Raw genomic sequence first — 27,596 nt, forward strand, 5'->3', positions numbered from 1 at the left:
AGATGATCTTCCAATTCAGATATGAAGGATCACATACCAATAAACAGTCTCTTTTATTTATTAAAATAGCTCCTCCATTGATTACTCAGACTCTCACTGTCTTTCCTGGCACCCAGAGTGTGACTCTAAAATTTAAATCGTACCTAAAAGCCAGGGCCTTAATTTAAAAATAAATAGGCAAAAATAAGGTTTATAAAGCAGCATTGGCCATATTTGCCAAATGTGGTTGCAGAAGGGGTACCTGTAACAGAATCTCCCTCAAGACCTTATTTAAAATGCAGATTCTTGGGACCCACAGCAAATATGCTGAATTAGATTTTCTGAGAATAAACCTGAGAAATGTGTATTTTAAACAGCAGTCCAGGGAATGAAGCTGCTGATAACCTTTGCCATAGTTCTTTGACTTCTCACTAATCTCATGCTTAAATTGAGAAAGTAGAGGCATATTTATTTACATCACTCTGCACAATTTTATTAGTTTCAGTTTGTTTAAGAGATTACATATCTTTGTTCATATAGTTGTGAACCTCTACAAAACCTTTCTTCCTACTAGCTTTGAAACCATTTAAGTAAATTCTGAGCTTTCTTTCTCTTTCTTTCTTTCTTTCTTTCTTTCTTTCTTTCTTTCTTTTTTTGTGACTAGGTATTTGTTGAAGAATTAAAAAGTCATTTGTGATACAATTTTTATGCTTTCCTGAACAGAGCATTATGTGACTTACAAAATAAAAAAATATAAATCAACTTATTTTTTGAAGGACCTCTGAGGCATTGCAATTTTCAGTCTTGTGGTTGATGGTTTTATTTTTTTCCCTTTTATTATTTCTTTCTGATTATGTAGGTCTACCCAATTGCAGCAATCATCCTAGGGCTCCTGAAATAAATAACTGTACTGACAAGCAGAGATTTTCTTCAATTTTCCTTTGTCTAAAAAACAAATGCTACTGACACTAAGTTCAACAATTGTCAATATACATGTTTTTGCTGAATACACATTGAAATAGCATTAATTAGGACATGGTGAATCTGTGCAGGTCCCAAGTTGGTGGGCATTTTCTAGGATGGAGGAGAGCCTTATAAAGTGACCTTCTTTCTCCTACTGAACAAAGCCTGTATTTATCCCCAAGGTTTTCTCCATTGGTTGGCCTTCTGTCATAGAATTGATCTTGTTTTAATACATACTGACTTTTTTTTCCGTGAAAAAAAAATGTTTTTCAATTGATTTCATTTGAATGTTTTACGGAGGAGAAGTTCTCAAACAGGAAGAAAGTAGGAGAAGTAGGAGAAGAAAACAGTTGAGAGAATTGGAGGCAAATTCTTCATCACTAGAAAAACACTGCGGGTTAGTCTCCAAGCCATCCAGTGCTCCAGACAGGAGGACAAAAAGGAGGAGGCCTTTTCAACATGCTTTGGTGGCCACTTGGAGCCCAAAGGATTGGCTACCTGGCGCGGAAGGGACACTTCCCCAGGGTGTCTCCCAGCGAACCTGGTTCATTCTGCTCCCTCCCTTCCAGAAGAAAGGCCTAGCCAGTTCCAACCTGGGGAGGTGACCTAGAGACGTCCTCTGTCATAGCCTGCACCTGTCCTGAATCCAGAAGGCCACCTAGGACTCTGCCGGCCCTCACTTCCTCGTCCACCTTGTGACGCCCCATTCCCGCTCCACGTGTAACCCCTGGTCTGTTACTCTGATCAAATCTTACCTGAGGAAATAGTTGGGGTGTGGGGCGAGGCCCAGGGGCGGCTAAAAGCAGAAGGGGTGCGTTCGCGGAGTGGGGTGATCATGGGACAGTCCTCTCAACTCTTGCTATAGGGTCCTACCCCAGCTGCCAATTTAATTTCCGGGTTCCGCAGCGTCTCTAGGAATTGAGAGGGTGGGGAGGTAGGGTCCAGAAGGGCGGTGGCAGCAGCCCGGAGGTGGGGGAGGCGAGATCCAAGTAGCTTGGGGAGTGAGTCTCGCTTCCCCCTGGCGGGCTCTCTCTGGGGTCCTGGAGAGGCCCCTTGCAACCCCTGCCCCGCTCTGGGAGGCGGTGAGCCCTATCTTGAAGAGGTCCGGAGAAGACTAGTGAGAGGAATTCCGAAAAGGGTGCAAGTTATGTGACCAGAGGCCTAAGACCCGAGCACTTGGGAAACAAGCACAGCTATGCATTTACCGTCTAGGTAAAAACGAAGTAGGAAGTGAACAGGCAAGGGCATGCATCAGTCCTGAAGTCACAATGCTTTCCTGCTTTCCCCAGCTCTTACAAGAACCTTCTTATATAGGATACTTGCACAACTGGTTCCTCACTGCCTCTCCCAGTCTAACGTTAAGCAGGCTCTAGTTCATCCCTAATGTGCATCATTTCAGGCTTCAAAAATGGTATATATACATATATATATAATAAAAAATATACATATATTTTTACTGGTGATGGTCATGACACTTTGTAAAACTCAGAAGTATAAGGAAGAAATTAAAGATTACCAATCCTAGTCCCCCATCCTAAGGAAAGCACTACAGATATTTTGGTACATAAACGGAGGTGTGGAGTTGTGTGGGTGTGTGTCCAGAGAGAGGAAAAGAGAAAAAGCAAGAGTAAGTATTGTTTACTATTTTGAATCTTGAAAAATCACTCAACTTTATAATATAATCATTTCAAGTTCTATTAAATATTCTTTAGAAATATGATTGCCTATTATATGCCAGAGTCCAGAATATTCCAGACCATTATTCCAGAGTATGGTTTTGTGCCACAACTTAACATGTTATTGCTCAAATTTAAGGTAATTTTCAATTTCTTGCTACTATTTATCTGTCTGTATTGATCTTTGTCATAATCTTTCCTTCTTTGGATGATGCCTACACAGAGAATAATTGAATAAGAATGTGTGGATATTTTTTTCTTACTAAAATTTTTTTAAAAATTAAGCTCTATGACCTATGTGGGGCTTGAACTCACCACCTCGAGATCAAGAGTCACATGCTCTAGGGAGTGAGCCAGCCAGGTGCCCCCAAAAATGTGTGGATATTTTAAAAATTCTTCATACCTACAATAATAATGTCCCTGCCATTGGAGTGTTTAAAAAATGCACTAATCTTATTAGTCAATAAACAGACACAATATTAGTGACCATTATGTGAGAACAAGAATTTAGAGATCTGTAGCTTTTTAAAAAAGCTATTCAATACTATAATTTTATACTTAGAAAGTGAACTATACATAGTTTATTTTAAAAAAAAATTTTTTACATAGCTTAAACTGTAGAAATAAAACACCACAAAAATATTTTATCATCAGGTTAGATTTTTTAGCAGACAGGATTCTCTGGCCTAAGGTATTTTAGTATGGGGGGGGGCAAGTGAGATTGTTATACTTCTCAAAAAGGATGAAAAATGAAAAAGGATAAAAATACTGGGTCAAGTGTTCAGCCTTCCTTTCAGAAAGTATTTTTGAGATGATTTGGATCACTTTTACTAATAGGAGCCATTCGCATATTGGAAAAATGGTATAGCTTAACTCTACCATGGTAGTTACTAGTGATGAACTAACACATAACTAGCAGACCTATAAAATATTATGGACATAGACAAGTTTATTTCCTTACTGCCTTAGGATGACAATGGATGTTTTAAAATTCAAGAGTCCCCAAAGAAGAAAATGAATATTAAGTTTTGGTGACTGAAAGTGTCATTGTTTCTTTAGAACATACAACCCAGGAATCATGTTCACATTGGGAATAAAGGTTTATGCTAACTGTGTAGTGCTTACCTTGAGAGAACGCTTTGCTGTTAAAGGCAATAAAAAAAACATAAGGGTTCCCAAATAGTAGTAAAGAAATAAATACTTAATATTATAAAAATAGGACTGTTTTGTAAACACACCAAGGTAGAAGTAACAAATCAATTAATGTAATTCATCAGGCATGTGTGAATAAGAAACTAGTAATATGGAATTTTATTATATGCATTTTCCAGCCAGATAAAAATAGAAAGTCATAATGAACACAGTTGCAGAAATTTTAAAAATAAAAAATAATTACACCTTATATATTTGTATTAAGCAATTCATACAAGTAATTTTTTAGCATTTTGGTCCTTAAGAAATTGTATGAGTCCCAACTTAATTACCACCCACATATAGTCTTAAGTCAGTATAACCATAGGCATAATATATATTTATATGAAATATAAAATCATACATCACTTATAATTAATACTTCCATTTGTCATATTTATGTGTATAATTTCACAAATGAAGTGGGATAATTGCACATATTCTTAAAACATATTTTATTCTACTTAAGTCATGTGTTCTGTCTTCAGATATTTAATAAAAATTGGGCTTTTCAAGTAGTCAATACGTTTTTAAAATAACTTCACATATTATTCCTAAAAATTGATTTATACAAATAACAAGAAATAAATAAATGGCTACTTTCAATGAATTTACTATTTTTATATTTTTAACATTTCATAAAATATATAAAATGAATATGGTATCTAACATAAAGTAATTACACTATTACATTGTGTATTCTTAAAATAGAAAACATGTAATTATGATATTTACATAGATTAAAATTTTCTACTCTTATTATAGATTTCAAGAAACAATCTAATAGTTAAAATAGCTTTACATAGAGAGTAATAGTAACAACTCTGATATCCAAAAACATGTGACTAAACCTTTGCTGGTAAGAATAAAGCACCATAAAACAAACAAACAAACAAACAAACAAACAAATAGGGTCTTGTTAATGTTTTAAAATGGGACTGAAGTTAAGTCCAGCAAAATGCTATGAAATCTTGTAAAAGCTCTTACTAATTCTTTTAAAAAAACTGAACTTTCGTAATAATATGAAAAAAATGTGTATTTACCCTATAAGTTGTTTGTAAATTTTTTAAAGATCTTATTTTTAAGTCTCTACGCGAACGTGGGGCTCGAATTTACAATCCCCAGATCGAGTTGCCAGCTCTATAGGCTGAGTCAGCGAGGCGCCCCTGCTTGCAAATTTTAGTAAATCGAGGCACCTAATTAAACACCCGTAGTCTGAACAGTTTCACATTTACATGTCAAAGGCCTATTAACGTAACAATAAAAAATAATTCCTGTTCTCCTGGCCTTTGCTTTTTCAAAATATCTATTCCCGGGGAAATGGGTACCACAAGTAAGGTCACAAAAATGAAGCCTCATTAAATTGCTTTTAGGTTTATATCCAAATTCTAACTAGGATCCTGCCTATTGTAGTAATATGTATTTTCAGTTACTCTGGTCATAGGAAATTACACGGAGTAAAGATTCGTCTGATGGGAGGACAAACCTCCCCAGGATTTTGTTTTTCAAGAAGTAGGCCTCATTTTTAAAAGAAGTGTTAATTGTGGCCTGAGATGATTAAAATATGATCGGTTGTGATTTCTCAGACTCACCACCGTAGGTCTATTTTTTGCTAAACATTTTGCTAAGCATCATCCCGAGCAGTTTGAACCTGTTAGGGTTCCAAATAGGAGATCGCCACCTTACTACCACAGCCCAACCAACTCTCTATTGACTGCAGAAGCAGTGTTTGCTTCTTCCATCAGTGTTTCTATTTCGAGAAGTCAAACCATGTGCTAGCCCCCCCCTCCTCCCGCCCCCAACATCCTCCACTACGGTAAGGAGTGAGGGCTGACCTGGCGGCGGAGAAAACAGGTGGCCCCCACAAAACCAAGACCGTTAGTAAGCCTTTCCTCCAGGGCGAAATAAAGTGCCCGAGAAACACACCTTCTGTGTGTGTGTGTGTGTGTGTGTGTGTGTTGGTGGTGGTGGTGGTGGTGGTGGTGGTGGTGGTGGTGGTGTGTGTGTTTACTGACTCCCACCCAGGAAATTCAGGAGTGACTGACTTCTAAGGTGGCGTTAGAATCTCCGGCTCTTCCCGGAGTTTCACGGGATCGAGGAGGTGTGTGAAGGGGGCTCCGGGCTTAATATATTGGGGACACCGCACCTCTAAGGAAGTGTAAGCCGAACGGGGAAAGGGGGGAAAGAGCTTCCACCCCTAGAAGCCTCCTTCTCCTGTCCTGGTCTGGAGGATGGTTTATCTGTATTAAATCAAGCCAAACAAAATCTTCCAAAGGCCGAGGGCGTCCGGGACTGCTGCGCCCGGGGCTTCTGGAGGCCTTTCTTACCTGCTCTTCGAGGATGCGCTCTGCGACGGCTCCTCACTAGCTTTAGCACCAGGGCCGCTGCGGCCCGCACACCCGGCGCTGCCCACTCACCCGCGGGCCGCGTGATCCGCACCACGAAAGCCCTCACTCGCGGCGGGCCCCCAGCGCGCCGAATCCGCACTGTGATCAAAAACGCGCGCACCATAATCTCGCCGCCGCCACCTCTGCTGTGCTCCTCGATCGCTGCGCCGCCTTTAGGCATCAGAGGTAGGCAGCGCGGCGCCCGCCCCCCGACCGAGGACGGGGACCCGCGCACCGCCCCCCGCCCATCTCCGCCCCGCAGGCGCGCCCCCGCGCCCCCGGCGCGCGCCCCCGCGCCCCCGGCCTCCTCCGATCTCGGAGCCGCTCTGCGCCCGGCGCGCGCGGGAAAGGCCGGCGGAGAAGCCCGGAGCGCTGCGCGCGCGCGGGCCGCGAGCACCCAGGGCTCCCCTCCCTTCCCCCACCTCCTCTTTCCCGCCCGATCCGCGCTCTCCCCCACCTTCCCACCCTCCGCGCGGGCGCCCCACGCGGTGACAGCTCAGGGGCCTGTCGCCAGAACGCATCTCCAGGCCCCCGCCCCCTCGCAACATTTGTCACCTGACACGACCGTAAGCAGGAACCACCGCGTTGCGGCGGCTTCCAGTCCGGCTCGCGCCCCGGCTCCCCTACCCCCCCCCCCCCCTTTATTCCTCGCGCCACTCGCTGAGGGTCTACCATCTCTCCAGACCGGATTATTTAAAGGAGAAAAAGAAAGGAAAAGCAAGGTCATCTCGGCGCCGTATCAGCCATTCAGGAGGCTGGATGTCGGTTTTGAAAGAAATGGCGCTAAGCTCCGCTTCTCGATTTGGGAAACGAGCGCAACTAAAGGAAACCGCTGCCTGCCGCGGGCGCGACAGCTGGACACTGAGCGGCGCCGGCGCGGGCGGAGCGCGGACCCGGCGCCCCGGCAGGTAGGTGGAGCCGGACCCCACGCCCGGGGTCCCCGCTGGGTCGGGGGCGCCCCTTCCTCTCCCTGCTCCCCGCGTCGCCGAGGGCGCGGGGCTGGGCGGGGAAGCCTGGCAGTTTTTATTTTCGGTTTTAACCTTCGAGAAGCAGCGCAACATCTGAACGCTTCTTCCTCTTTCCTCCGCCGGGGGCACTCCCCTCCCCCATGGGCTGCTCCCCGCTTTTCCCGGTTTCCCCGCGGCGGCGGATTCCCGGCCAGCAGCGGGCCTCCTCCTCTCCTCCTCTCCTCCTCCTCCTCCTCCTCCTCCTCCTCCTCCTCTCCTCCTCCTCCTCCTCCTCCCTCCCGGCGTTCCGACACCCCAGGCGAAAGCATGGTCCCGACTCCTCAGCATGGTCGCCCTGCCCGCTCCTCGCTGCCTCCCCCTAGGGGCCCCCTCTCTCCTTCCACGCCGCTGATCCTTTATCGCCAGCCGCCCCCCCCCCCGCCCCCTTCGCCGCCGTGGTCCACTCGGCACAGGAAAAGCGGCGGAAGGAAAGGAAGCAGCAGCCCAGAGGAGGGGTGAGTCGAGGCTACAGAGGCGGCCTGAGGACAAGGAGCTCGGGTGCAGAGCGCAGCCCGGCAGGTCCCGGCTGCCCGGCTGGATGGGGCTCGGCCGCGGGCTCGCGGGCCCCGGCACGGCGGGAAGTCGAGCCCAGGACGCCGCTCTCCGGCGGGCGGCGCTGACCCGGTGCCCCGGCCTCGGCGCCTGCTCTCAGTCGCGATCGATCTAGAGCCTCTCCGGCTGCCGGCGCGGCCTGGCCGGCCCGGCGCGTAACAGAGGATGTGGGACTAGGCCCAGCCTTCGCGGAACCTTGAAGATGGCCCGCCGCGCTGTGGCTTCTACTTGTGCCCGGGCCGGGTGCTTTAGCTGCACAAGAGGACCCAGGGCGTGAGAGCCCACAGGGCCTTCTAGATCAGGTGCCAAGCCCCTCGGTACGTGGAGAAAGTGAGGTTTGCACTGCCCAAGCCACGCTCCCGAGAGGCCAGGTCTGGCGGCAGGCTTCTTCCCGTTCCCCATCCCTCCCCTGTCACATGACCTAGCCGTCGACCAGGCCGGTTGGATGAAGTGAGGCTTAGGGACCTACCAGTCTTGAAAAGCTGCTCGAAAGGTCAGGGTCTTCACAACGCATCTCTCCCCTCTCCGATAGGAGTGACTCAAGATTTGCCGAACGCTGTGTTCCGTGCTGGGGCTGCTTGCCACTCCTCCGTCCAGAGTGAATCCCCTTTCTTGGTCTTCATAAAGGGTAGCTCTGTCTCCTTCAGATCTCTTCTCAAGTTGCTGCTCAAAGACTCTTCCTCTTTCAGGCCCCATTTTATCACCGTGGTTTTTTGTTTTGTTTTGTTTTGTTTTTGTTGTTGTTTTTTTTCTGCATGGCATTTAGCATATAGAAATTATCTATGTAACTGTTAACTTGTTTGTGGTTTGTCTCTTATGGTAGTCTATAAACTCCATGGGAGCCAGATCTTGCTCTCTTCCACTACACCAGTGACCCTTCCCCCGGCCCCCAAAAAAACTTCATAAGGGGAGATGGATTAGTAAAAACATACATTTATAATGAGGGGATTTCATTGTATGGTACTGGAGAGTGTGGGTAGAAAAAGTGCTGCCCAGTTCCAGCATGGAATCCCGAGAAGTGGAAGACAGGGTTTCCAGGCAGGGAATTAGCTGTGGCAGTAAACCATGGTGGGTGACCGCAAGATTTGTATTGCACATCTCTTGAGATTATTAGTGTTCTCCAAAGAAACAGATGGAATAGGATGGGTGTGCATGTGCCTGCGTGTATGACTTGTTCTGAGGAACTAGCTTACGTGATTATAGGGCCTGGCAAGTGAAATCTGCAAGACAGGTAGGTGAGGCTGGAGACCCTGGGAGGAGCTGATGTTGCAGTTTTGAGTCAAGAAGCCTAAAGACAGAATTCCTTCTTTGGAAAACTTATCTTTTCACTTAAGGCCTTGGTGAGTCCCACACACGTTATGGAGGATAATCTGCTATATTCAAAGTCTATGGATTTAATGTCAATTATACCTAAAAAGTGCCTTCACAGCAACATCTTGACTGGTGTTTGACAAAACAGCTGGTACTCTAACCTAGCCTCGTGGACACCTAGTACTAAATATCATATTATCCCAGTATGTCTGAGAGGTCTACCAAGCCTTAGTTTTCCAGACAAGTTTGAATTCAGAAATCTATCTGTATTAATTGGGCCTGTACGGCTTAACCTATAGCCATTTCATCTCCCCCCTAGACTTGTTCCAGGGTTAAGGGAAAATGCCCACTTCCAAGGCATGACATTTGAGTAAGAACATTAAGTAACGTCATTATACAGTAAGCTCTGTGTTCAATGAATATAAATTTTAAAATTTGAACTTAAATTCCATCTTGGTTTTCCCCTGCTGCCCAACACCTGTGTTTTGTAAGTTGTGGTAAGCAGGGGAATTCTGCGCAATTTTAATAGTACCGTAAGCAAAAATACAATTATGAAGATGAATCTTTAGCAAAACAACCAGTTTGTGGTATTACAAAGACTTTTGGAATTCCAAATGACTTTTGGCTATGTGCTCTTCAAAAAATGTATGATCAAGAATGCAGCATTAGTATGTGTACACACTTATACTTGTATTACTTATTGTATCCTCACAGTGGCCCTTTAACTTTGGGATTACCACTTCTATTTTACAGGTGAGAAAACTGAAGCCCACTGGCCAGCAAGTGCTTGGGCTGGAATCATCAAGAAGGGTTTGGGACTATAAGCCTTGTGTTCTTTCTGTTGTGCTAAAGGCTGGAGTCAATAGGGAGTGAGCTATCATTTGTGCAAATAGAGAATCAATGTGATTTTTTTTTCTCTTTGTTCTTTTCCTGTGGCCTAAAAAACTGATCTCTCAGAACTCTCTTAGTTTTTTAATGGAGGAAAAATGTTTTCTATGTTGGCTCAGCAAATTCATCCTACAGGCAGAGATAGAAGAGGGTATTAGATAAACCAGTAGAAAAATGAGCAAAGAGTACAATGGGTAGCTTATAGTAGAGCATATACAAATGGTCAGAAAAATATATGAAAAGATACTCAGTTTTACTCATGAGTAAAGAAAGGTAACAGAAGCAATGACATATCTATTGGATGTAGCAAAAATAAAAAAAAAGAAGTGATAATATTGGTAAAGTCATCAGAAAACAATCACAAATTATTGTAACTTGGTGTGATTGTTTTGGAAGGCAACTTTACAGTATTTATAAAAATTGAACATACGTGTCCCTTTGACTTACCAGTACCTCTCGTATAACTCATGTAAGTATGTAAAGATACACACACATAAATATGTGTATGGAAATATATACCACATATGTAGTATGTGCATATATGTATGGAAAGAAATATATGTTATGCATGCATGCATATATTTGTATTTATGATATTATTTGTATTTTTATATATACAGATCTATGTTTATATACATATGTAAAGATGTATGTTCCTTTAATTCAGAAATTCCACTCAGTAACTCATGCTGATATGAAAAGTGAAAACATATATATGCATATATACACTCATATGTAATATTGAAGATAAAAACATATATACACGTGGACATATAAGTATGGAAAGATTTTATACAGAGACATACATATGCATACACACTTTGTGTGTATATGTGTGTATGCGTGTGTGAGAGATGTATTTTTTTTTGAGAGAGAAGTAGATGTATTCTTAACCCTCGCAGTTTCTCTCCTATACATTTCTGCAGATAGTTCATATAAGGAGGCAAAAAAGATTCTGTATAGGATCATATATAGTAGCAAAAAAAAAAAAAGCAAGAAAGGAAAAAGATTAATGTGTTATCAATATATTTCTTTTCAAAACTGAGTTTCATCCATAAAATACAAAACAATACAGCCATACCATAAAAAAATGAAGTGCATCTTTCTGTCCTTATAATGGAAGTTGTTAAAGATCTATTACTAATCAAGGAAAACAAGTTGCAGAATAGTATGATCCCATTTATGTTTTTCCAATGTGTGCATTGGGGGAGAGGTGTTTACAATTATATGTGCCTATGTTTCTGGAAGGTTAATTTAAAATTTTTATTTATTTTTAGGGATGCCTGGGTGGCTCAGTAGTTGAGTGTCTGCCTTCAGCTCGGGGACCCGGATCAGTCCCATATCGGGCTCCCTATGGGGAGCCTGCTTTCCCCTCTGCCTATGTCTCTGCCTCTCTCTCTCTCTGTCTCTCATGAATGAATAAGTAAAATCTTAAAAAAAAATAAAATTATTTATTTTAAAAAAATATTTTATTTATTCATGAGAGACACACAGAGAGAGGCAGAGACATAGGCAGAGGGAGAAGCAGGCTTCCTGTGGGGACTCATCCCAGGACCCCAGGATCAGGACCTGAGACAAAAGCAGATGCTCAACCACTGAGCCACCCAGGCTCCCCATGAGCAAGAATTTTAAAGTAACCACCACAAACATCTCAGACCTAGAGATTCTAATTCTGTAGACTTGATGGTCAATAAATCTAAATTTTAGAACATCTCTCTATATAGATGATTCTATTACGGAGCCAGGATTGAGAACCATGTCCCTATATATTGGTCTCAAATGACTGGCAGGGACAGCACTCTCACTGTAAAGATATAAGAAATACCTAAGGTGCATGTAAAATGAAATATCATTTAATTTTTCCCTAGAGAAATGATGACATTAAATTCTTTTGTTTAGGGTGAGATGTAAGCAGATCAAAGGCTCCTGCAATCCTGGAATAGATCCATATGTGAGAACTCCATCAAAGCCAGTCCAGAAATTAGAGATTAGTAGAAAATGACAGAATTATGGGGGGGCTTCTGAGTGGGAAGGGGATTAATAGGTGTTTGGGGCTCCTTTGTAAACTTCCACTATAACACAGATGGCTGTGAGTCAGCATGTCATCCTCACACATTTCTCAGGGTTTTTTTTTTTTTTTTTTGTCCTTAGCAAAATCTTGGTTTCTGTTTATTTCAAACATCAAATTGTAAATTAGAGTTGGATGCTCAGTTCTGAGGTATTTGTTGATTTATATTAGTGTGCTTAATATGTAATCCATGATAGTTACATATTATTTCATTAGCAGCACTGGTTTCAAAGCAAATTTGTTGAAAATTAATAGAGGAGTTATAATATATACATTATATAATTATACATGATATATATTATACTATATAATTATATTATTAAATATAAATGACAAAGAAAACTTACTTTTTCTAAAAGTAAAGTAATTTTTTTCCTTATGCAAAGAATGGTATTAAAATCTTTTGAGTGGGGGAGTCAAGAGGCAAGAAAGGAGCCATCTTGTTGGTAGTAGCTGAACTTGAGAAAAGTTTTATAGAAAACCCATGTAGGGGGCAGCCCTGATAGCCTAGCAGTTTAGCGCTGCCTTCAGCCCAGGGTGTGATCCCAGAGACCTGGGATAGAGTCCTGAGTCGGCTCCCTGAATGGAGCCTGCTTCTCTGTCTGCCTGTCTGTGCCTCTCTCTCTCTCATGAATAAATAAATACAATCTTAAAAAAAAAAAACCCACATAATAGGGAATGAGCAGATTCTAATTTTAGGCCTGGGGACATTTCACAAATCCCATCAGTATGTAGACCATGTAAGTTTGTTTTGGTTTGATTTGATTAATTCTGTTAGATAATTGACCCATCTTCCACAAAACACCACCAAGCTGCTCCTCCTTGTGTTCCTTTCATTGCTTTCATCTCCTTCTCTGCCCTCCTGAATAACTGATATGTACACATATAGGTGATACAGAAGTCTTCCCTAACCAGCTGGTTTTTACGACCCCCCAGGCAAAATTTAAGGACCTAAATTTTCAAGGAATCCAATGGAAACAAACCAGGAAGTGCAGACCTTTAGAAATGGGTTTGTAAGATCCATGACAGCTACTTATAGTTGCTTATCTTCTAATGACTACATATTTTAGCATTTTCTTGTCTTTACACTTTGTTCTTTCTGATATCCCCAACTCTCTCTGTCTTAAGTAAGCTCTACAGCCCAGCATGGGGCTTGAACTCACCAACCCAAGATCAAGCCTCAGAAATCAAGAGACATGATCTACTGACTGAATCAGCTAGGTGCCCCAGTGCAACCTTTTCGCTTGGTTCTAACTCCTATACCAACCCATTCTAGGTCAGATTCCCTTACTATATGCTCACTTTAAAACCCACTTTTTTCTTTCAGAACGTTTATATTTGTTTGTAGTGCCTACTTCATCATTACTTTATAAATCTATTTGGTCTACTTGCTTATCTCACTTTAAGAAATAATTCCTCTTGTGTCTCTGAGGGGCATAAGAGAAACACAAAAAGCAACAGGAAAAATAAGAGGCAAAACAAAGGGAGAAAGACCTTAACATTTAAACTCTTGATTTTGCAAAGCATCCTTTTTGTTCCTTGTTCTTGAAAATTTGCCTGTAATTTTTCCACTGACTGGTGGAGGTGGTGCTTAAGAAAGATTTTTTTTTCCCCTTCCAGGCTCCAGAATTTTAAAACATATCTTTCCTTTCTATTCTTCTATGTATCTTTCCTTGACTCATGGTATGGCACAATTATTACTAATAAAGTATAAGACCCCACTATAGTCATGTGTGCCACAAATTCATAAAGGGGTAAAACTTTAGTGATGGTAGGGAACTTCAGAGCCTAATTCTAGTCTAAATCTAGTCTAATTCCCACCTTTTAGAAATAAGAGGAATTGAGGCTAATCAAAGTCATAGTACTCAGTAGTAGGTCATGCAGTTGGAGAACCAATACTGGGACCCAGGTCTTCCATTTCCAATCAGGTCCTAATTTCTCTTTCTTTCATTCCCTCTTTTTTCCCTGGTATTATAAATGGAACAGGAGAAGATCATGGAAAGTATTGTGACATAACTACTGTTGCTCCTTCAACTAACTTTTAAAATTAAAATAGTATTTTCTTACATATGTTCTATCATGTGTCATCTCTATGTTCATATCTATTTGTAGCTTAATTGAACACTGTGAAATTTTAGCAATCCCCATATTATTCATGTTTTCACAGAATAACTCAATAGGTTGTTAATAATGAAAACTTAGGATGTCAGAATTTGATTATGATTAGCTGCTGACACATACATGAAAGCAGACCTCTTTTATTTAATTAAAAAATTTATTTATTTATTTATTTATTTATTTACCCAATGTGGGGCTTGAATTAACCACCCCAAGATCAAGAGTCATATACTCTGCCAACCGAGCCAGTCAGGCGCCCCGCCCCAGACTTCTTGTATTTTAAATGACACTGATTTTTTCGCATTTTCTACATAAGGCACTTCACAGAAGTGCTTCTTTAGATGATTTCTTTCATTTTTCCAGATTACTAATTCTACTTGCTCTTCTTCTGGGAGAGTCTTTTTTTTTTTTTTAAGATTTTATTTATTTATTCATGAGAGACAGAGAGAGAGAGAGAGAGAGAGACAGGCAGCGGGAGAAGCAGGCTCCCTCCAGGGAGCAGCCCATTGTGCGACTCAATCCCAGGACCCAGGATCACTACCTGAGCCAAAGGCAGACACTCAACCACTCAACTGCAGAGCCACCTAGGCATCCCTGGGAGAGTCTTGAACATTGGAAAAACTATACCCTATTATAAAAAATAATCAATTATTATTTATCTTGTTCCCCTCTGGGAAATGATACCTATCGGGGATCCCTGGGTGGCTCAGGGGTTTAGCGCCTGCCTTGGGCTCAGGGTGTGATCTTGGAGTCCTGGCATCAAGTCCCACATCGGGCTCCCTGCTTGGAGCCTGCTTCTCCCTCTGCCTGTGTCTCTGCCTCTCTCTCTGTGTCTCTCATGAATAAACAAATAAAGTCTTTTTTTAAAAAAAGAAATGATACCTATCTCTCAGGTTTAAGTGTTAAATGAACAAATGTATTCTAATGTATGCCTGGCTCAAGTTATGTGTCAATAAGAGCTTACATATTTATCCCAATAAGAAATGTTCTGATTCTCAAAAAAAAAAAAGAAAAAAAAAAAAGAAATGTTCTGATTATCAATTAACTTTCCCCAGAAATATATTCATTTGGGGATAAAGAATTGATGGGGAAGTAAAGATTTTTTATTTAGTTCAAAGAAACCCTTTCTTTTGGTCTCTCAGTTTCCCTGTCTCTGTCTCTGTCTCTGTCTCCCCTCTGTCACATACATCCCATAAATCTTTTCCTAGTATGTGTAGCAGTTTTTTTTTAAATAGTTGTTGGTATAATTTATCAATAATTACAAAGTCTGAGAGATGTGAACCGGTTTGAGTCTTTAATGTTTCTCAGGAGTTAGTATTAAATCCACGATCATACATTTTTAAGCCAAATTATCCACATCCTGGAGTCCAATCTATTGTTTTTTCTTTATTAAATCATTGAAGTATCAGCTGTTCCAATGCTGTAAGGAATCGAAAAACACTGGACATTAAATCCCAAAGCAGTGTGCCTTTAGTTTGTTCAGCAGATATGAAGACATTCTGTGAGCCATCATCATGTATTTTCAACAGTTTTATACTCAATTTACTCTTCCAGCAACCATTTGGGAAATACTCGGAGATAATTTACTGGGTAAGTGCATTGGTTTTCTAAAAAATATTTAGAATATTTCATATTTAGAATATTTCATACTTTGACCTCCCGAGACACCCAGTAAAGTGTCACAATTTTTTTTGCTTTGTTTTAGTGTCACAAAATTTAACAAAGAAATAAATAGGTGAAGGATGAATGGGTCAAGGCTTTGGCACTGTGCCAGAGCTTGATTTAAAAGCTGTAGTTCTTTCTCACCTCTTTACCAAGGAGCACAAGTTATTTTGTTATCTAAAGCCTCCCCAGTGTTACCGAAGAACAACTCAAAAGTACAAAGTATCACGAAATCTTTTCATCTTACAGGGGGGTTTCTTTGTCCTATCCTACATAGATGGAGCAAATTGTTACAGTTAATGGCGACAGTTGCTCTCGCTGAGATCCACCACGTCATCCTGGGCGCTGACTTCTGGAACTCCCAAAGAATCTCCCCTCGTCTGACTAACAAACAGCGAGCACCTTCTCCTCTCCAAGAGCTGTTCTGGGACTTCTTGACTCAGGGCTGTCAGAACATGTGGGGAAATTCCAGGTGGCTTTGGCATCCTCCTTTCCCCGTCACTATCCGGTGGAGCTGGGCGCCAAGTTCCCAGGGCTTTCCGCGAGCAGCGCTTCAAAGGTGACTTACGTTGCAACACACAGCATGTAAAGGCTTGGGCACCTGCTGATGCCCGAGTCTACTGTCCAACTCGTCTTCCTTGTCCTAGTCTTACCGTCTCCTCAGTCTTCAGCTTTCCTGTAGCCCCCCCCCAGAGCCTAAAAGCTTAAAGCAGGGGTTTCCGGAACGCTCCTTCAAGATCAGTGGGGCAAACGTATCATCCGCCTCTCCCTCAAAAGCCAATCATCCAATCATCGCCGCCGCCTCCCACTCTGCCGCCAGCGTCTTTCCCGTGGAGTTTGGCAGGCACCTGGGGTTGTTAGGGACTTAACTGGCCGGTTTTTGCCAGAAAACCCTGCAAAGTGAACGACAACACTCCGGAGCTTCTCGTCCAGCTCCTAAATCTCTCTGGAAGTCCTTTTGCATCACCTCTGCGTTTGGTTGCACGGTGAGTGTGAGGGCGGGATCCAGGGAAAAAGAAAAAAAAAAAAAAAAAAAAAAAGCGAACTTACTCGCGGTCTGCTGCTTCTCCCCACCGTGACTCAAGTCTCCTGGAAGGCTTTCGGGCTTTCCGCCGCTCCACATTTGTAGCCTCCCTTCAACTGGGCTGGGGGTGGGGAACCGGGGAGAAACGTTGTGGGCGGCTGGGGGTAGCCGCCCTCAGTCCCCCGCGGCTGCGCGCAGGTACCGGGCGACAGCGCCGTGGCCCCGCTCCTCAGCCAGGTCCACGGGCAGGCGGCCCCAGGCATCGCGCACGTCCAGCCGCGCCCCGGCTCGGTGCAGCACCACCAGCGTGTCCAGGAAGCCCTCCCGGGCCGCGTCGTGCACAGGGCGGGTGAGGGTGGCGGGGTCGGCACAGTTGGGGTCGGCGCCGTGGAGCAGCAGCAGCTGGGCCACGCGGGTGCTGCCCATCATCATGACCTGCCGGGAGAGCAGAGTGGTCAGGGCGGCAGTGGTCAGGGCAGCGGGATGCAGGCCTGGGCAGGGACAGGTGGACCATTTCAAAGAAATACCTATTCAGGAAGTATCCACCTAACACAGAGGCGCTACAAGCCTCAGGAGTCCGTTATACTTTGTTGATGCAGTCCCAACACCCCTCACCCTCACCCTCACCCTCGCCCTCGCCCCGCCCCCGCCCCCGCCCCAGTTATACTCCTTATTCGGCTCTGAGTTCCATCTTATTCTCCAAACACGCGGAGACGAGAAAGCGCTGATAGAAAGCGCTAAGAGTCGTTGTGCGAAAAAGAAATTTTTGGTTTCCCTTGGAACATGGGCATCTATTTTGTTAAATGATTTATGGGGGGAGTTAAGTTTAAAAGCTTTTAAAATCTTAAGATTATTTCTCTTGGTGGCTCTCCCACCTCAGCCATAATCTAGCTCTAAAAATATTTATTAGGCAGTTGATATTTTTAAGAGAGGCGTTAGAGGAGAAATAGTGCTTTGAGTTTTTTATTTCTTTTAATAAATTCCCTGTTGGAGGCTTTTACTTTTCACTCTCATATATATCTGTGCTTATAAATTGAATATAGTCAGACAATTTTGAGTCCAAATTGGATATAGAGGGGGAAAAAGGAAAAAAGTCATATCTAGTCTTATAAGATAATGAAGTTATTTTTTTAACAAATGGCTTATCATTTTTAATATTTTAAGTTAACATTATAACATGTTTAATATTTTAAGGGATAAAGTTTTTTTTTTAAGATTATTTATTTATTCAAGAGAAACAGAGAGAGGCAGAGACAAAGGCAGAGGGAGAAGCAGAGGCTCTCTGCGGGGGAGCCGGATGCAGGATGTGATTCCAGGACCCGGATCAGAGGCCCAACCACTGAGCCATCCAGGTGCCCTGGCAAGGGATAAAGTTTAAAGGATAATATATTTAATGTAACATAAACATGTAACATAAACAGTATATTTACATTATTCAGGATTTTATAATGTCATAGGATTTTATAATGTTAGATAGTAAATAATTTGCTATGTATAAAAGAACTTGGTTGTCAGTCAAATCAGAGTAATGTATAACTTAGAAAAAAATGTTCTGGAGCTGTACTTCTGTAGCATCTACTTTTGTATATGCATTTTATACAAGTATTTACTTTCTCATTTTAAAAATAAAACAGTTTTTGATAACTAAATATCCAAAATGGAGTTTTTCTTGTGAGTTTAAGTATTTTAAGATGTACTACGTAATTGAAAGATAGTATACTATTTGTTTCATGAATATTAAAAACATCCATTTCCTCCCTTAAAGATATGATATGTTATTTCTATTAGTGATGTATGTAAGGTATTTCATATGTAGAGGGGAAAAAAGTGGTTCTTAGAATCTCAGAAAATGAATTAAAACTATAATTAAAATTTCTTTTTAGTTATTAATATCATTTGAAATCTTAAATTATCCCTCATTTCTTTCTCTTTTTTATTTATTTTTTTAAAAAGATTTTATTTATTTATTCATGAGAGACACAGAAAGGCGGAGACACAGGCAGAGGGAGAAGCAGGCTCCATGCAGGGAGCGCACCGTGGGACTCGATTCCAGGTCTCCAGGATCAGGCCCTGGGCCGAAGGCGACGCTAAACCGCAGAGCCACTCGGGCTGCCCTCTTTCACTCTTTTTAAAAGATTTTATCCACTTATTTATTTGTGAGAGCACCCACAAGGGAGGAGGGACAGAGGGAGAGGGAAAAGCAGCCGCCCTGTAGAGCCTGGAGCCTGATGCTGGGCTCAACTCCAGGACCAGGGAAGGGCTCATGACCTGAGCCCAAGGCAGACGCTTAAGGGACTTAACCACCCAGATGCCCCTAAGCTATCCCTCAAGTCTTATAACACTTTTCTAAGAATGCAAAAGGAATGAACATATTTTCTTTTAAAACCTACACGATTAATAGGGTTCCTTAATAACAGATTGGTTCTAGAATGTGACATCGAGATGAATACTAACCACTATAGTCAACAATAAGGCACAAAATATTACTTTGAATTTTAAGGGAATTAAAAAATATCAGTACTAATTAAAGCTGGATTAATAAACATTGGATAAAGGGTGTTAACAATGAACACTGCTAACGTAAAAGGAATTAAGTACTGTGGTCGAGGAATCCTGGCTTATCTCTTTGTATTCATTTTGCCTCTATGAGAAAAGAATACGAAGAGTTTCATATCGCAGCCTCCCAGTGCAGGTAATTCAAGTTCAACGATTCCGCATTATTCCTTAAATCTAATTCGGATTGTGTAACTTGCCGTTTAATCATCTCTTATCAATGAAAGTTGATCGATATTTATTGAAAGAGAGTCGAGAGTTTTCCTCCCCAAACAACCTCTCCTCTTCCCCCAACTGAATCTATCCCTTGCACTTGTGATCACGGGACGGGAGAGAGAGTATGGACATTTCCCCACCGCTGCAAAGAAAACCAAACTTAAGTAGCGTTTGTTGTTTGTTTGTTTGTTTGTTTTTTCCGATCCCTTTCTTTAGGATCGTCGGTGGGGGAGAACCTGCGCGACACCTGGGCCCCACGGCCTCACGGAGGAGACACGCAGATACGTCGGCGAAGCTCTCGGTCCCCGTCGCGTCCCACGGAGGCCGCTCCCCTGCGTTCCTGCGCCCCCTGCCGGCGAGGCCCCGGGGCCCCAGCTACCTGGATCGGGCGCCTGCCGAAGCTGTTGACTCCGTTGGGATCCGCGCCGGCTTCCAGGAGCTGCCGCACGGTCTCCGCCTGCCCCTGCGCCGAGGCGCTGGCCAGGCCCGCGTCGCCGCCGTCCCCGCCGCCGTCCCCGCCGCCGTCCCCGCCGCCGCCGCCGCCGAGCAAGCCCGTGGCCTCCTCGCGCATCTCGCAGCCCGCAGACGCGGACGGGCCGGGAGGATCCACCGCGGGCCGTGAGCGGAGCTTCGTCACTCGCCTCCCTGTTTCCCCTCCTCGTCCCGGCGCCCTCTCCCCTCGGGAGGAGAGCTCAGGTCAGCTTTCAGCCCTCTTCCGCCGTCCTCCGCGGCTTGGGGGCCCGGGCAATGGCCGAGCCCCTCGTGGTGAATAGGCTTTCCCGGGCTCGCTCCCGGGACGAAGCGCCTCGGGTGGCCGCAGCCGAGCGCAGGGCGCGTCCGGCCGCCGAGGGCAGGCGCGTCGCCGCGTCCACACCGCCCAGCGTGGCTCCGGCTAGGCGGAGAGCCCGCACGGACTGAACCCGTCTGCGGCCGGGCGGCCGGGCCGGGCAGGGCACTCCCCACCCCCTTAGGCTCCGCCCCCGGCCCGGCCGGCCTGCGCGGGCGCGTCCCACTGCGCGGGCGGGGAGGCTCGGCCCGCAGTGACGTCACAGCCGACGGAGTCCGGGCGGCGGGGCGGGGGGCGGGGGGGGGCGGGGGGGGCGGGGGGGGGGGGGGGCGGGGAGGGCGGCGCGGACGGCGCTGGGACGCATGCGCCGGACTCGGGGCGCCCGCAGCCTGCAGTCCCGCCCGCCGAGCGTCCTGCAAGGCCTCAGCTAAGGTTTTGGAAAAGTTGAAGCAACGCGCTCAGTTCCTAATCCCCTCCCTCCAGCAGGCGGAGCAGAGGGTTTCTGTTCCTTGAGCCCCGTGCCGGCTGCTTTCACGCCGGAGAGACGTTAGTCTCTCTCTTGTGTGATCGAATGGCTGGCTAAGAGAAAGGCTTTTAAAATAACTTTGTCTCCCTCAAGATTTCTGAAAGTGACAGCTTTGCACCTGTCACGCAGGTTAAATTCATCCCCAGGCAGTACTTGAACTTCTCTAGCTTCACATCTTGCATCAACCTTAGCAAATTTCTTTTGGGTGTGTCTTCTTAGCTGAATCAGTCAAAAATCAGTCACGGTGAAAAATCCTGAGAATCCTGTTTGAATGTGCTTTTTATTCTTTTCATCTTTGAATAATGGGTACACACGCGCGCGCGCGCGCGCACACACACAAAACCCCCCAAAAACCTAGTTTGAGATTGACAATGGCAAGCTGGTGTTTTTGAGACATTTAAAAAATATGAATATGTATTTTAAGAATCTGAGATTCCAATTTCATGATGTTTGAATAATATTTTTGTTTGCACTCTTACCTATTTAAACCCACTTTGCAAGCATTTGGTTTTTATTTATGATGAGTAATAAAGGAAATTTATGCAGTAATAATGAAACATAATAAAACAGGGGTGTGGTGCTGGGCCTGTCATTAAACGGGCTGAACCTGTCATTAAACCCTCTTCTGAAGATTTAAAGGCCAATTGCTTTTCTTCCCAATCTGCTTAGGTGAGTTTGAATTAACATATGCATTGCTTTAAAGATTTTAAGAAATTACAGCTGATGTTTGATTGAAATAGGAAAAGAACCACAAGTTATGTATCTGTTGCCTGAAAGTTTTGGTGAGGAGCTACGTTAGACTGAGCTTCTTCCAACATGGAGCAGTTCTTATTTACAAGATTAATTTTGGTTCAGAGTGCAGAGGAAGAGTCTTTAAGGAAGGGCAATTGCTTGCTTACTCATAAATGAGAGTTTATTTCACATGTTTCTTCTAGCATACCTTAGCTTGGACCTAAGCTCTTTAAAGACAGAGGAGCCTATGGAAGTGGTGGTTAGGAGTGAAGAGCTACTAACTGAGACAGAGTTGAAATCCACCCGGATAGGGAAGGGAAGGAGGCAGCATTAATAACCATTTTCCCCCTCTCTCTTGCCCCATCCCCATTTCTTAGTTTTCAGTTTCTTGATTTCTCTATCTTTCCCTCTTATTTGGACGTTCACTCTTATCTGAATAAGAAAAGCCCCCTTATTTGTTGATAGTGGCTCCATTCCTTGGTCTGGCTAGAAGTCTACTTGTGTTTGAAAAGCATAGATGAGCTGTTTATGACCAGTCTTTGGGGACAGTCCCCATTCACCGTGTATTGGGGATTACAGGTGTGTTGGTAGAATGAGAGAATGAGGAGGAAATATGGGAAGTGGGAAGTCAGAGTTTTGAAATGGATGGCCTTGGTTCTTTGGTAATCATTCTGAGGGGCTGAGTCATCAGACTGATATTGGTAGATGTGGTAGCAAATGGATTCAGTCCAGAATATCTTCATCAGAACAGCCTGGCTACCCAGAAATATAGTGCATAGCCAAATGTAATAAGGCAGGTTGCCTTTTAAAGGAGTGTTTTTGGGATTTTTCCTCTAATGGATCCAGTAATAAATTGTTTGACAAAGTTTAGCTCAGGACGTCCTATATTTCATGAGTCCACCATTGAATAAGATATGAGTGCTAGCTTTTAAGAGTCTCCTTTGTGGCACTCAAAACTAGAGAGTTTCAATAAACTACAATAACTTTACTAAGAATGTATCTCTAAGATATTTTGGGAGTGAGAAGAGGGGAACTTAACTCAAGATAGAGATGCAAGGGGTTTCTTAGAGGAGCTGCCAGATGAAGACTCTAAAGAATGCATCAGAAATTGTTTCCTGTGTTCTAACATTGAGCTATGGATTTTTCTGAAACGGATTTTTTTTTTTTTTGTGGGGCGGTTCTCTGAAACTTAATAAAAAGGTCAGAAAAAGATAGCTTGAGCCAATTTTTAAAAACATTTTATTTATTTGTTCATGAGAGACACACAGAGAGAGACAGAGACATAGGCCGAAGGAGAAACAGGTTCCCTGCAAGGAGCCTGATGTGAAACTTGATCCCAGGACCCCCTGGGGTCACGTCCTGAGACAAAGGCAGATGCTCAACTGCTGAGCCACCCAGGCGTCCCAACTTGAGCCAATTTTTTAGCTACCTTCTTAAGTGTGGTAAGTATGGCCAAAGTGTCTTAAAAATAAAGACTATTTGGAGTTGATAAGGTGACGGAAGAAAATTTTTTTTAGTTGAAGGGGACATAGTCTAAAGACAGGGAAAAAGCCAATTAGTAGAATGACTGAGAATCTTCCAGGAGGCTGGTTTGTGAGCTTCACTAAGTTGACCGGAAAAGAATTTTGGGCGGGGGAAATATTGCCAGCGGTACGTGCAGAGTACTAGCACCACGGACAGCGCCTGCCTAGTAAGCGTGTCTCGGTGGTCCTAACCCACTCTAGAGTGAGAATTCCTGAGAAAGCGTCACACTTGATCTTCCAAACCCCTTCCTCTCCCTAAAATTTGAAAAAACGCACACGGAAACTCGATGGAATTCTTTATGAAACTTCATTACCATGGACTGCTCAATCTGGTTTCCAAATATTACTGGATTATCTAATATTCTCTATGTAAAGAACATTAAATATCCTCTATACTTAAAAGAAGAGGGGAAATCACACTTAATGTCTACCCTGTTCCAAGTGCTTTACAAGTATTATTTCATTTAACTCTCATAAAACCCGTATGCAAAATACATTAGTTTTTCCATTTTACAGACAAGACAAAAGGATCAGAGAAATTAAGTCTTGCATACTAGTTAAGCATTGTTGGAGGTAGGGTCTAACCTATGTGCTTCAGAGCCTCTACCCCTGATACTACATAGTGTTTTTAGCAGCTGTCATGATAGGCTTAACTGGAAAAAAGGTGCAATGAACTGGCTTATAATTATTTTCCAGTCTACATTGTGTTTTCCAGATGGTTCACCTCACAGCACACCCTTAATAGACTTCAAAGATGACCTTTCACGTGTAATACAATAGCACATTTGTCTTGGACAATAGGGTGAGATAATGAAACATTTTACCTCTCCCTGAAACCCAGCTGTCTCTAGGTTGAAACACAACCTATTGTTAATGCTTTAAACACATTTAGGAGATGAAGTGGATGGGCAACTGAAACTTAGAATTGTCACAGCTATGCCATTTAATATGGTGGATAATTTATAAGTGAGGAAAGAGAAAGTAAATGGTAAATTGGCATGGAATTTTGTAGGTAAATAGGAATGCGTAGAATCAGTTTCAATATAATAAATAATGTAAATTTCTAGTGATAATGTTTATATTCTAGTTGGTGAAACTATATATGAACCCACTATGAAAGTGTGAATACAAATTAGTTGAGTATCCCAGAGAAATAGTGACATAGCTTTGCATATGGTTGGATCCAAGATTTCTAAGTGGGGAACTTCAGGATCATTTTGGGGGCCTTTTCAAACTATATATGACCCACCTTCCATCAGGAAGCTTCATTCTCTCCATTTCATCAGTTGAGATGTATGATTCAGGGTTTATAGTATATCTTTTCCTATATTCCTATATTTACTTTTCTTCTTCAAGATTTTATTTACTTGAGAGAGAGAGAGAGAGAGAGAGAAAATGCACAAGCGGGGGGGAGGGGCAGAGGAAGATAGAGAAGCAGACGTCCTATTCAGCAGGGAGCCCCAGGGCGGCTCTGTCCCAGGACCCAGAGATCATGACCTGAGCCAAAGGCAGAAGCTCAACCGACTGAGCCACCCCAGATACCCCTCCCATATTTATTTCTTAAGTTTAACTGAACAGTGGGCATTTTAGCATCTGTATTAGTTTTCCAAGGCTGCCATAAAACAATATCACAGAAGAATTGATTTAAAGAACAAAAATTTATTTGCTCATGGTTTGGTTTCTCTTGAGGTCTCTCTCTTTGGCTTGCAGGGGGTTACATTCCTGCTGCTTCTTCACATAGTCATTCTGTGTGCATATAATCTCTTTTGTGTGTCCAAATTCCCTCTTCTCATAAAGAGACACTAGTCAGGTTGGATTAGGACTCACCCCAACAGCCTCATTTTAGTTTAATCACTTCTTTATTTTTTATTTTTTTAAAAAGATTTTTTTAAAATTTATTCATGAGAAACACAAAGAGAGAGGCAGAGACACAGGCAGAGGGAGAAGCAGGCTCCATGCAGGGAGCCGGACATGGGACTCGATCCCAGTCTCCAGGATCAGGCCCTGGGCTGAAGGTGGCCCTAAACCGCTGAGCCACCCAGGCTGCCCTAATCACTTCTTTAAATGCTTTATCTTCAAGTATAGTCACAGTCTGAGATACTGAAGGTTAAAGATTTAACATATAAATTTTGGAGGTATACAATTCCGTCTATAATAGAGTCTTTCCCAATTTTTACACATATCATTTTTATTAATAATTTATTTGAATAAGGATGAAAATAATTCAGCACATTGAAATTCATTGATGTTGATGCCAGTCTCTTGTGTCTCTTTGTATTTTATTTATTATTTTTTAAGATTTTATTTTTAAGTAATCTCTATGCTCAGCTTGGAGCTCAAACTCACAACCCCGAGATCAAGACTTGCAGGCTCTACAGACTGACTGAGCCAGCCAGGTGCCCCACCTTGTGTCTCTTTTAATCTATAGGTTCCCCTCTTTCTTTCTTTCCTTTTTTAAAAATTTCAATTTATTTGTTGAAGGAATGAGGTGGTTAGTTCCTGGAGTTTTCTGAAGTCTGTACTTTGCAGAATGCTTCTTCATGATGGCATTTAACATTTTCCCCTGTCACCCTGTATTTCTTGTAATTTACTATTTAGATCTAGAGTCTGGATGTGATTCGGGTTTGATATTTTGGCAAAAAGACTTTATAGGTAGCATAAACTTCTACCAAAAGGCACATAATCTGGTTGCTTCTCTATGATTACAGCAGCCATTAGTAATTATTTCTTAAATCTATTATTTCCTTAGGGATCACAAAATGGTGGCATTCTAATTCTACCATCCCTTCTTCATTTACTAGCTGAAATACTTCCATAAAAAGAAAGCTTTCTTTGCTATCTACTGGTTTGCCCTCAGGTACATATAAGAAAGGCAGGATAAGTATTTTATTTTCAAATTTATTTATAGGTTTTAAAAATAATAATTTGAGTTGCCAGCATCTTTCAAAGGTGACTAATGAGTTTTGAATTATTGTAAACTTGTGGATTTGAACATAAATGATGTATTTTTAATCCACTATAATTATCATCCTATTGATGCTCAAGTCCTATTTTTAGCCAGTGAGAGCCTCTGCAAGTTGGTTCCTGAGTCTTTTTAATGTGACTCCATTAGTCTTTGACAGAATCCTTGACTTTTGGTGTGACAACGTATTCCAATTTTATCTTGTATATTTCTTGTACTGTATGTAATATCAACCATTTCTCCAAGAAACATTGGTTCTTTTTAGTGGAGAATGGTGTTTAAAAAGTACATCGTCAGTGCTGGGGATTTTATTGCTACCCAGTAGGCCATTGTATTTCAAAGCCTTTATGTTTACATGTAAGTCATAAATTTAGCTTTTGAACTCAGAATATTTACATCTATTTACACCTATATGAATGTCCAGGGGGCTGTTGAAAATTCAATGGTATGGGCCTTTTGGCCTGCCTTTGAGCCCAGAGATCCCCAAGTCATTGTTACAACCAAAAATACCACTGAAAAATATCCAAAATACCCCATAGAGTGGCTCCCTTAGAAAAGTCACTGATTTAAATGACACATGGATAGAGGGAGATGAGATCAAAGAGATGATTTAATTATAAAATCATAAATCTTCTGCTCTTATGATTCATCTACCCCCCCCTTCTACACACCCGTGACTGAATCCACACTTTGTATGTGGTAGGCAAGTTGAAGTTTTTCAGGTATATACATGGGAGTATACTGTACTCAGTTCATAAAATAGTTTATTTCCTCATTTTATCAAATTTTATCTTCTCATTGAAGCTTGTTCTTGAATAAAATTATCCTTTATTGTTTAAGCATGGTCAGGGACACCTGGGTGGCTTAGCAGTTGAGTGTCTGCCTTTGACTCAGGGCATGATCCTGGAGTTCCAGGTCAGGTCCCGCATTGGACTTCCTGCAGGCAGCCTGCTTCTCCCTCTGCCTATGTCTCTGCCTCTCTCTCTGTGTCTCTCATGAATAAATAAATAAAATCAGTCTTTAAAAAAATCAGGCCAATCTTGGCTTGTGTACCTTATAATACCTGTAATGTACAGTTCTTGTTTTCCAGAAATTTCATGATGAAAGAGCCTTCTCAAGTTGAAGACAGTTCAATAGGTCATCAGATGCCAAGGAGGACGACATCAGTATCCAAACATTAGCTACTGAAGTGACTTTAGCTAAAGCTAGACATGTTGAATAACCCAGTGATATAGGAGTCAGTAATTATGTGTGAAACTAAGTTGTGTATCCAGTCTTCTCTCTCTTTTTTATTTTGGAGGTTTAAAATTAATATTAGGATTAAGTGCATCTCACAACTGTTACTATTGTAAATAGTAAATCGAGAGGGGGAGTGAGAGGCTGAGTTAGTGGAAAACATTCTCTCAAAGTAGAGAAAGACTCTGGGACCTTAATTCCTTGAAAATGTGCTGAGGGACACCTGGATTGTTCA

At 42.7% G+C, this 27,596-nt stretch overlaps 2 protein-coding genes and 1 long non-coding RNA gene across 5 annotated transcripts in view; 1 reads left to right on the forward strand and 2 right to left on the reverse strand.

Annotated features, from left to right (window-relative positions):
• CDKN2A (cyclin-dependent kinase inhibitor 2A) overlaps nt 1-8,410 on the reverse strand; it is a 29,248-nt gene extending 20,838 nt beyond the window's left edge. Inside the window, exon 1 of one of the 3 annotated variants that reach the window (XM_038552531.1) lies at nt 8,225-8,410. In XM_038552531.1, coding sequence (XP_038408459.1) covers nt 8,225-8,269 — 45 coding nt within the window. In that variant the 5' untranslated portion in view covers nt 8,270-8,410. Of the gene's footprint in view, nt 1-6,136; nt 6,353-8,224 lie in introns of those variants that run through there. The other 2 variants (XM_038552534.1, XM_038552532.1) reach the window with 2 other exon arrangements.
• LOC119873925 lies at nt 6,791-18,475 on the forward strand. The gene is made up of 2 exons (XR_005366817.1): nt 6,791-7,104; nt 16,080-18,475. It is a non-coding gene; the product is annotated as an uncharacterized LOC119873925 (long non-coding RNA).
• On the reverse strand, nt 17,001-20,166 carry CDKN2B (cyclin dependent kinase inhibitor 2B). The gene is made up of 3 exons (NM_001146269.1): nt 20,141-20,166; nt 19,975-20,104; nt 17,001-17,261 (listed from the first exon to the last, which is right to left on the reverse strand). Exons 1-3 carry the CDS (start codon nt 20,164-20,166, stop codon nt 17,001-17,003), a joined length of 417 nt encoding a protein of 138 aa, NP_001139741.1.
• Nucleotides 20,167-27,596: the final 7,430 nt, after the last annotated feature.

This window comes from Canis lupus, chromosome 11, assembly GCF_011100685.1.
Source record: "Canis lupus familiaris isolate Mischka breed German Shepherd chromosome 11, alternate assembly UU_Cfam_GSD_1.0, whole genome shotgun sequence".
NCBI lineage: Eukaryota > Metazoa > Chordata > Mammalia > Carnivora > Canidae > Canis > Canis lupus.